This window comes from Microtus ochrogaster, chromosome 10 (assembly GCF_000317375.1).
Source record: "Microtus ochrogaster isolate Prairie Vole_2 chromosome 10, MicOch1.0, whole genome shotgun sequence".
NCBI lineage: Eukaryota > Metazoa > Chordata > Mammalia > Rodentia > Cricetidae > Microtus > Microtus ochrogaster.
This window is the reverse complement of record NC_022016.1, coordinates 24,599,217-24,610,087: the sequence shown is the minus strand read 5'-3', so window position 1 is coordinate 24,610,087 and position 10,871 is coordinate 24,599,217. Positions and strand designations below refer to the sequence as shown.

Sequence of the window (10,871 nt, the reverse complement as noted above, 5' to 3'; positions counted from 1 at the left end):
GGCTCCAAAGCTACAGAGAAACCCTGTCTCAAAAAACCAGAAAAAAAAAAATAGCCACTAGCTGGAAATCCACAGGGATCTGTTCCCTACTCAGACACACACTCTCCACTCCTCCCACTTTTCCATCCTAAGATCTTCAAAGGAGAGGAATACTGTGCTGGCTTCCAACACATGAAAGCAAACAATGAAAAAAGAAAACAAAATATTTCCTAAGTTAAATACATATAAAATAAGCAAGTCTAAAAAAAATCTGTTTAAATACAAATTTAGTAGAGGCATGCTAGCATAAGCATTTAATCTGAGAAAGTGGAGGCTGAGCCAGGGAGACCTGAGTTCAAGTTCAACTTGTGCTACCTGGATCTGACTTTAAAAACTCCCAAACCTATTGAACTAGGCAGGCTTGGGCAACAGCACTCTGAGTAGCAAGGCAGTATTGAGGAATAAGCAGCATCGTACTTAATGTAGAAGCTGGCCAGCAGGCATAGTACAACAGCAGACATCAAGGAATATCCAGGAAAAGTCGGGGGAGTAACTACTCTCAACCTGTCTAAATCCAAGTTTTCACTGATCAGGATCTCAGAAAGTATCCCTTTTAGTTTATGTGGGAAGATGGTCAGGGTCTGGACAACAAGAATGCTGAAGGAGAGGATGCTGATAAAGCTACCTCCAACAGTCCTACTGAGATGAAGTCAAGATGCAACTTCATCACTTTAGTTTTGGGGGTTTACTTCACTCATTGACAATTTCCACATTCATCCTGCCAACATCTGAAGTCCCTGGCAAGGGATGCTATCTATATTCACTCTCATGCCAGCACCATGGGATCCAACACCCTCTTTTGCCTTGAGTACACATGTGCACACAGATACAACTTTAAAAAAAAACCACAAACACAAAGCAAAGTAACAACACTAAAAGCTGTAAAGAAAAATCATTAGTTAATAGCTACAGGCAAAAACATCAGAATAACAAATTTGTCACCAGCACCCCTAAAAGTCAGGAAAACAAGGAAAAATATATTCCAAACCTTGGAAGTAAATACTTGTCAACTAAGAGTTCTTTTCCCTGCCTTAAACCAACCAATCAAACAATAAAGCCAACAACAACATGGAGAAGTAAGAACATTTCAAGACGGAGCTGGCTCAGTGGTTAAGAGCACTGGATGCTCTTCCAGAAGATCCAGGTTTGATTCCCAGCATCCATATGGTGGCTTGACAACCATAACTCCAGTTCCAAAGGATCCAGCATTGGAGGGCACCAGGCACACAAGTATGCACAGACATATATACAACCAAAACATTCATATACATAAAAATTAATTAATTAAAAAAGAGAGTATCACAAGACAAACACAAGTCAAGGCAATTCATGACAATTAAGCCAGCACTGCAGAAAATTCTTAAGCTAGTGAAGGAAGACAGTTTCACACACAAGAATACAGGATAGAACACACTCCATGAATGCAACAGAACAGAAGAGAACAGGAAAGGAATCAATCATGTCCAACATAACAAATCAGTGAACATCTAACACTAACAGAAGTGGAAGAATTACCAAGTGAACAGCCAACCAGAACAACAAACATAACCATAAAGAGCATCAAGCCCTTCTCAAATATAACCTTGAGTGCAAATGGCCATAAGTCACCAATTAAAAGACACAGACTAACAGACTGAGTAAAAACCATGATCCAGAGCCAGCGAGATGCCTCAGTGGGAAAAAATGCTAGCTGTCTAAACAATCTGAGTCTGATTTCAGAAACCCACATAAAGAGGTATGTGTAACCCTACTCCTAAGGCAGGATGGGAGGTAAAGGTAGGAGGAATCGCCCAGAAGTCAGCTAGCCTGGAGTACTCAATTAAGCAGCAGAAACAACCTCAACAAGGTAGACGGTAACAACAAACTCCTTCCTATAAGATGTCCTGTGACCTCGATATGTGCACCATGGCATATATGTACCCATACTCATACACATATAATATTAAAAATACAATTAATAAATAAAAAATAAAGAAAAGAGGACCTTTGCCAGGCCAATGAGGATATTATGTCAGAAGTATGATCCAGTATCATGCCTGAAGATAATAGGAAAAGTAGAGAGGATACACTTCTAAACTCGGGATTAAACAAACATCATCATCAACAACAACAAAACAGACTCTAAGGGAGCTAAGAATGCAGCTCAGAGCACATGCTAATATCATGTGCATGAATGCCTGGGTTAAATTCACAACAATCAAAACAATATAAACAACAAATATATAAATAAAATATTAAGGCCATTGATTAGGTCCGCATACTTCTTAATTACTTACCAATTCAATTGATTACAAACTGATTAGCCCATTTCTTAAGTTTACACGGCTAGGTAGGGCCTCATGCATGCTAGGCCAAGCGACCCACCACTGAGTCATACCCCAGCCTCTTAATTAGTGGTATTTCTATTACCTAGAATTTGTTCATCTCCCTATACCAGACAGAGGCAACAAGATGTGTTAAAGACTTAATTTAAGTCACCAAGGCATAAGTTTGTGTAGCTATGTGCACATGTGTATATAAGAGTGTAGTAGATGCAGGATGTGGAAGCCAGAGGTCAACGTTCCATGTCCACTTCAATCACTCGCCATACCTGTATTCTCTTTCTCTCGCTCTCTCCCCCCCCCTTCCTTTTCTTTTTTTTCACAGTATCTCTCGCTGAACCTGGAGCTCACTCCCCCCTTCCTTTTCTTTTTTTTCACAGTATCTCTCGCTGAACCTGGAGCTCACTGATTTGGTGAGGTTCACTGGCCAGTGAGTTTCTGGGACCTACCTGTCCCTACCTCCCCAGTGCTGGGATTTCAGATGGGTGCTCAGCTTTTCCCTGGGTGCTAGGAATCATGTTTGCTCAGGAAGCACTTTCAAAACCAAGTCACAAACATTAGTATTGAATCATCTATAAGCAGAGTCTAATATCAAGAATCTACTCCTGGTAACCATACGTTTAATAAAACAGAAAAGCAGCCCAGGGAAACAAGATGTGCTTGGACCCAGCTGTGAATGCTTTACCCTTGCCCAAAGAGCCATGGCTTCAGGGCACTTACCACCAGAGGGAGCTCACACAATACTAACCTGGCAGAGCCTCTTAGGTCTTTAAATTCTACATTGAGAAGAGGCAAGAAGTTGCTTTTACAGAATGGGCAGGTTGTATTCAAATTTGAATCATCTGCAGTCCATCCAGCCATTATTTCTTCATCATAAACCAGAGCTCCACAAGCTCTACACTGTGAGCAACTTGACATCAAAACCTAAAGGGAAAATAGAACACTGAGAGTCTCTATGGTGGAAATGAACTGAAATAAAATGAAATTTTTATTCTATTGGTTTCAACTGGAGTTAACAGCTTTTGTATATTAAGGACAAAGCTACCAGTTTATTGCCTCAAAGGTCTCAAGCAGTCATATGAGTATCCACATGGATCCCACTGAATCCTGTCAAGTGCTCGCATGAGATAAGGATATGTCTAGTCACTTTACCACAGGTACAGTGAGTGCAGAATCTTTACCTCCATCGCACAGTTTTGATAGATGCTGGACATACTGGTATTCTGCGAAGAACCATGGTCTGATTTTTCAAAGTCCTGCCCTTTGATATTTCTTGAAAATGGAATTTCACCTAAATAGAACACATAATGTGGAAGAATGTTCTTGATGCTTTGGAAATATATATTGAAGTATTAAGGAGGGCAGTACCATGAAATCTGGTATTTACAGACGGTTCACTATATAAATGTGTGTGAATATAAACATGGATAAAATTAATAAAAGTTGATTACATCTAGGTAGAAGATATATAATTGATTATTTTATAATTCTCTCAACTTTTCCAAATGACAATTTAGATGATTAAAAGTGTATACCTATAAAGCCAGTACGTGGAGAGGGGAATTATGGGTGCAAGCCTGTGCTATGTGATGAGGTTCTGTCTCAAAGAATCAGAAAAAAGGAGAACAGTTATTTTTAATTAAAAAGGTAAAAATTTTCCCTCTCTTGAAATTGCAACTGTATTCCTTAAAATCCAGCCGGGCGATGGTGGCGCATGCCTTTAATCCCAGCACTCGGGAGGCAGAGGCAGGTGGATCTCTGTGAGTTTGAGACCAGCCTGGTCTACAGAGCTAGTTCCAGGACAGGCTCCAAAGTCACAGAGAAACCCTGTCTCGAAACCCCCCCCCCCAAAAAAAATCCTTCAATCACTGATTTACCCACAGAACTAGTTAAAGAAATACATATTTCCAAGACCCCATTTCATAAATTCAGTCATAAAGGCTTTAGCTAAAGGCGGAGGAGAGGGAAAGAGAGGGGGAGATATTCTTTGACTGATTCGGTAGACAATACAATGGTAACAGTACTTAGATACATAAAATCAGAGTAGAATGGATATGTGGGGATGAAGGGTTATAGGCATTTAAATTAAAACTGAATTCGAGTGGTAGAACTGCTGCCCAGTATGCAGAGGCCCTGATTCAATCTTCAGCACCACAAATAAGCAAAAGCGAGCAAAAGACCAGACACGCAGGACACTTTTCCCCATACCTGTTGGACACTGCAGTTTCCCAACATCTCCACTGCTGCTACTACTGCCGAGGCTTGTGTTGCTCTGGGTAAGTTCACTGGGAACCAACCCTGAGATACTTGTATTAGGCGATACATTCTCTCCCAGTATATGATCTTCTAGGCCAGCTGGGAAACTATAATCTTTATTAGTTTCTTCCTTTAAAAAGAATAAAACCCCACATACATAAATATCTTCTGCAATGGAAATATACTCACGTTTACTCCTTTTAGAATCAAACTTCACATCTTAAAGCAAATAACCTCTATGGTTTTTTTTTCCTCAAAACTTTAAAGTTATCTCACTGACTTTTAAAACTTACATAGTTTAAGATATTTAAAAAAAATGACCTACCCTAGATGGGGTGTCCAAAAACTGTCCCCTCACCAAGTGACATACTTCAAAAAAGACTGGGTTGTACCCTAGGTGAACTAATTATTCACTTACGTCCTATAACCTAATGAGTAAATCTCTAGCGCTGTGACTCTACTAGACTCTACACCAACAGAGTCCAAGTCTAAATGACCATGTAAAAATCTTTTCTAAATAATTTCGGAGAACATTTCAGAAATAAAATGGTTCATTCTGTTCTTTCTCATAATGCTAAGCTAACACCCGCCCCCCACCTCCAAAAAAAAAAAAAACCAAAAACAAACACACACACACATACACACACCGAAGGATAAACCAAGGGCTAGCTCTATGTTCTAGGTTGGCACTCTAGCAAGTCAGCCAGACCCTTTTAAAGTTATTGGGTGTTGTGTGGATTGATCTTGTGAAGTTCTCCAAAAACAAAGGCTGAGAATGAAGCTAGATGCTTTAATGCTAAGCTTGCACGTACAAAGGCTCTGGTACCACACAGACAAAAAGGAGTTTGTTGTCCTAATCCTGTAGTTTTTATTCAGTTAGCACTTTTCCTAGATGCTTTCCCTTAGTAAGCCTTCTTTGTCCAGTTCCTTTGCTCGCTTCTTTCTTTGTTACTGCCTAGAGCTTTAGCAACCTGGAATTATCTTAAAGTACTCAAGTATCATACAATTCCGTGCACATGAAGGAGAAACTACAGCTTTTTTTTCTATAAGTAGTTTTTTTTTTCTATTTCCATTTTTACAAAAAGAAAATCTAACGATTAAGTTTATCCACAACAATGTTTTAAGGACAATCATGCTGTATGAAATCTATGGAATAAGCTACAGGGTGATTTCATGTATATTTACATGTAAAAGCCATGTAAAGATGAAAGTGCCCACTGAAAGTGGGGTGGTAAATGCAAGCAAAAGTAACAATGAAGAGGTTGAGGCAGGAGGAGAATAAGTCTGGAGTTTGCCTGGCCTGCACAGTGATGCTCCCAACTCCAAAACCCAATGAGAAACAAAGTAAAATGTTATGCAAATATAACAATGATGCTATTATAATTTCAAACACTATAAGTGCTTTCAAAAGTTTTAATTTAGACTTCTTTATGGAGTTATAAAGCGATTCTAATGTTATTTTTATTACTTTTTAAATTTTTAAAAATTTTATGTGCATGGGTATTTTGCTTCCATGTATGTTTGTACTACTTGTGTACAATAAATGTGGCGATCAGAAAATGGTATAAGGTCCTCCGGAACTGAAGTTACAGACAGCTGTGAGCTACCATGTGGTACCAGGAATTGAATCCAGGTTCTCTGGAAGAGCAGCCAGTACTCTTCATCATTGAAGCCACCTCTCCAACCTCCCAGTTCCCCCCCCCCTTTTTTAATATTTACTTATTTATTATGTATACAATATTCTGTCTGTGTGTATGTCCACAAGAGGGCACCAGACCTCATTCCATGTGGTTGCTGGGAATCGAACTCAGGACCTTTGGAAGAGCAGGCAATGCTCTTAACCACTGAGCCATCTCTCCAGCCCCGCCAGTTCCCTTTTTTAAGACAGGATCTCATGTAGTCCAGACTGGTCTCAAGTAACTACATATCCAAAGATGATCCTGAGCTCCTGATCTTCATGCCTCTATCTTCCAAGTGCTGGGATTATAGGTAATTGCCAACATGTCTGGCAATTCTGACACTGTATTTTTACATCATTAATTGTCTTAAGTCACTTATAAAACAGAACATGTATAAAGTTTTAAGATATACTGTTAGCAGAAATCTCTAGATTATACAAACACAAATTTGTACATTAAGTAAAGGCACTACAAGCATTCCTACATCAGACTATGCAGTACTATATTCTTACCTCATCGTCTGAGTAGCTGTAGGCAGATGCAACAGCCACCCACATCTTACTGGCTACTGTTGCTGCTTGTTTCATACTAGATTTTAGAACATCTATTTTGGGCCCTGAGAGTATATTGTCCAACTTTAGACCTGATAAAGAATTTACTACAGAACCCAAAGAGCTATTTGGTGAAGAACGCACTAACGCTGATAAAGAAGTAGACCGGTCTTTGTAAGTACGGTAAGGAGTTTGTGGCTTGAAATGCCCAGTCAATGTCTTAGACCTGGACACTGCAGGGGAGCTTTTCTCAATGTCTGGACTGTCTTGGGCTGGTGGACCGTGGTCTAAAGGTAGACTCGATCTCCTTTCTAAACGGTGAGCAAATGAAGCAGGGGAGCCAGGCTCTTGGTTTCCCTCTCCATGCAATTCCATACTAGAAGATTTACTACCCAGAGGACTTTTTAGGTTCATGTAACTTTCAATTTCATCAGCCAAATTACGTGAAATTACTGGAGAAAACTTCTCTTCAGAATCAGAAGTTTTTTCTACACATTCCGTGGCTAAAAGGGACAAAGGATCTAGTCCAGTTTCAACACCTTTCCTCTCAATGGTTTTTCCAACAGCATATGAACTACTTCTCTTATTCACGGTATCTTTGGATCCCGCTTTCCTGTCTCTGGACTGGCTGCTATTACTCTCATTCTGCAGACTGTCACATGTAACCTTTGCTGTAGTCTCTGCAGCAGTATCATCAACCACAGATTCCGGGAGTTCTTGGCTTTCCTCCAACATCTCCAGCACAGGAGATGCTTTGTGCTCAAAATCCCAAGTGCCCTCTGACATGCGAGTCCTCGTATCAGTTGGATGACAATTAACATTGTCAAAGCTATGAGTTCTTGAGACATGAAGTGGAGAAGTCTTAGGACATGTCAGTGCTGCTGTGAGGATCTTGGCATCTGCTCCCATCATGACAGCCATTTCACTTGAATTCAGATCCAAACTGCTCTTCTTAAGCAGCATCCCTGCCCGACTTTCAGAACTAAAGCTACAGCTCCTCTCTGGGAAATGCTTCTGTCTTTTTTCTCCTCTATCACCGTTCTTCTTAAAGTTAGTAACCTCACCAAAGACGGCATCTTCAACTGGAGCTTGAGCAGAAAATAGCACATTTGATGTACTACCTAAAGGGGGCAGTAATATAGTAAAGTGAAATATCAGTATTTTCTAAAGTAACAAATAGAATGATTATTGTTCTGATTATGCCCAGAGTAAAGCTACAGAGAACCTGGAAGGTGTTAAGCAGCAGCATCTCCCGTGGGGTCTAGAAGCTATGAAAAGGTATGCAGGAAAAGTACACCCCAAACCTATCCAAGCCTGACTCTCACAGGTAACCCTCCTCTATGTATAGACATATTTGTGAAAACATGCAGTCTATGCTGGATATACCTGCATTGCTCACCCTTAGCAACAAACATACGCCCCTGCTTCTTAAAGAGTCAATTTAGGAAAAATATTCTGAGTTAAATAGCAGACTCCAAAAGAAATAATCTCTCCTAATTTAACTTTCATATATCCAAGTCAGCAAATACTTGCCAGGAAGCTTGGGATATAGCTGAGTGGTAGAACATTTATTTACTCAGCATAAAAAAAGGATTGGGCTTAATAACACACATGTGCTCATGCACACATACAGGGGTAGGGGGATTTATTCTATACAAAACAAGTTTGTAACTATGGAGAAATCACATATTTGTTTCAGCCAAAGCATTACCATATCAAAGTAAAAAGAACTGCTTTAAAGTTAAAAATCAGAAATTCTAAGAAGGCTGGTCAAATCCTGAGTAAATTTTATATTTGATTCTTCAACAAATGTGAATGCCTACTAGTTATTAACTATATGAGGTGCTGAAGACAATGGCAAACAAAAGAGACTGAGTCATTAGAGCAGATAAACAAAAACATGCCGGAAGTTTGAAAAACCAACGATTGCTTTATGAGTCTTTTTTTCTTTTCTTTTTTTTTTTGGCGCCAAGTAGTGGTGATGCACACATTACTCCCAGCACTTGAGAGGCAGAGGCAGGTGGATCTCTCTGAGTTCGAGGCCAGCCTGCTCTACAGAGCGAGTTCTGGACAGACTCCCAAAAGCTACAGAGAAATCCTGTCTCAAAAAACCAAAAAACAAAGACAACAAAAGCTGGGCAGTGGTGGCACACACCTTTAATCCCAGCACTCGGGAGGCAGAGGCAGGTGGATCTCTGTGAATTTGAGGCCAGCCTGGTCTATAAGAGCTAGTTCCAGAACAGGCTCCAAAGCTACAGAGAAACTCTGTCTCAAATAACCTCCCCCGCCCCAAATAAAGCAAAAAAGTTATTAGGTTCATTTTGTGTCTTTGAGTGTTTCGCTTAAGTTTTACTCTTTCAAACTGGCTTTATTAACTATCAATTGTGAACTGTTTCTTTTGTTCTTTAAAAAATTAAAAAAAAAATAACATGTTGATTCGTTAGCCACAAGCACTGAGAAAAGTTTCAAAAGGTTTTAGGTGAATTAAAGTAATCTGCTACACTAAAATTATACTGCTTTGATGTCTTTCTCAATACATGAGGAACAGGTCTTCACAATTATTTAGGCTCTCTAGTCTTACAATAACCTGTTATGCCATGTTTGGTTGATATCCCTGGAAGGCCCACTTTTTTTTCTTTAAGGGAAACTGATAAGGAGTGGATTGGGGAAGTGGGGAGATGCAAAGGAAGGGAGAATGAGGAGTGGAGGGAAGGAAACTACAGTTGGGATGTAATATATAAGAATAAAAAATGTATTCAGGCTCTCATTATAGTTCCACAGCTTATTAGCACAGTTTATTTTCATTTTAAAATGAAACTGATACAGTATCAAAAGTTCCATTTCCACCTCTTCCTTTCTTTATGGAATAGATCTTATAAGAACAAGATACAGCATATCAAGTCAGGCATGGTAGTTGGTCCATGCTTGTAAATTACTGCGGCAAAGGATGAAAGCTAAAGGATCACTGCCAGGTCAACGCCAGCCTGGGCTCTGTATCAATCTCTTTATTTATTTACCTGTTTGTTTACTTATACCAAGATTCTGCCTCAATCCCATTCATTTATTCATTTATTCGAGACAGGGTCTCTCTGTGTAGTCCTAGCTATGTTGGAACTCACTATGTAGACCAAACTGGCCTCAAATTAAGAGCTCTGCCTGCCACTGCCTCCCCAGTGCTGGAGTCTGTTCACATCACTGCCTCTGTTCTTGACAAGCACAGGAGACTTTATAGCAATCCCATTATCTATAATGAAAAAGAATGACCAAAAAGACCAGGCAGTACAACAAGAAAAGCACACTGAGTTAACAAACATACTTCATACCTATCCTTCAAAGTTAAAACAGAAGACAACTAAAACACACCAAGGCTCGATTCCCCATTTAACATTTTCATATAACTTACATATTTTCTCATATCTACTTTAAATTATCACTCCATATTACTTTTGTGCATGTGTGCCACCATGCAAGGCTCTCAACTGTTCCTTTGAGTCACAGATTTTAACTTTAATTTTAGTCCACTTATAGAATTCAGGCTCATTAATGGCGTTCTAGTGTGCCCATTATAATAAACAAGCAAAATTAGTATCATTAAAGACACTGTAGCTGAGCATGGTGGAGAAACTCATCTTGACTGCAAGGTAGACTCTGTCTCCCAAGTGGTGGAGGTCACTTTCTACTTACCATTACTACTTGTCCTGATGTTGGTGTCAAATAACCCAGATGGAACTTTCACAATACTGCTGCCCCAAGCAGGAGGCTCAGTAGGACTCTGAGGTTCTGGACTAGGCTGTGATTGTTTTGAGACAATGTCAGACACATCACACGCCTCTGGAAAAAAAATATTTCAATGTTACCATGCCTACTCTGACAATAATTATCAGAAACCAGAGATTTTTATAAATGGATGTAGTCTCTCTTCAAGTAGGATGAAGACATCACTGTCCTTCACTGGCTCACTCTATCTGGATGAAGACATCACTGTCCTTCACTGACTCACTCTATCTGGATGAAGACATCACTGT

General features: G+C 39.7%; 1 protein-coding gene across 3 annotated transcripts in view; it reads right to left on the bottom strand.

Annotated features, from left to right (window-relative positions):
- The window catches only part of Dennd4c (DENN domain containing 4C), a 98,375-nt gene that overhangs the window by 10,936 nt on the left and 76,568 nt on the right, over positions 1–10,871 (bottom strand). For all 3 annotated transcript variants that reach the window (XM_026781963.1, XM_005352701.3, XM_026781962.1), the window contains 5 exons: positions 10,531–10,677; positions 6,808–7,967; positions 4,569–4,746; positions 3,542–3,651; positions 3,109–3,284 (listed from right to left, as the gene is read on the bottom strand). In XM_026781963.1, the coding sequence (XP_026637764.1) occupies positions 3,109–3,284; positions 3,542–3,651; positions 4,569–4,746; positions 6,808–7,967; positions 10,531–10,677 (1,771 nt within the window). The remainder of the gene's footprint in view (positions 1–3,108; positions 3,285–3,541; positions 3,652–4,568; positions 4,747–6,807; positions 7,968–10,530; positions 10,678–10,871) is intronic.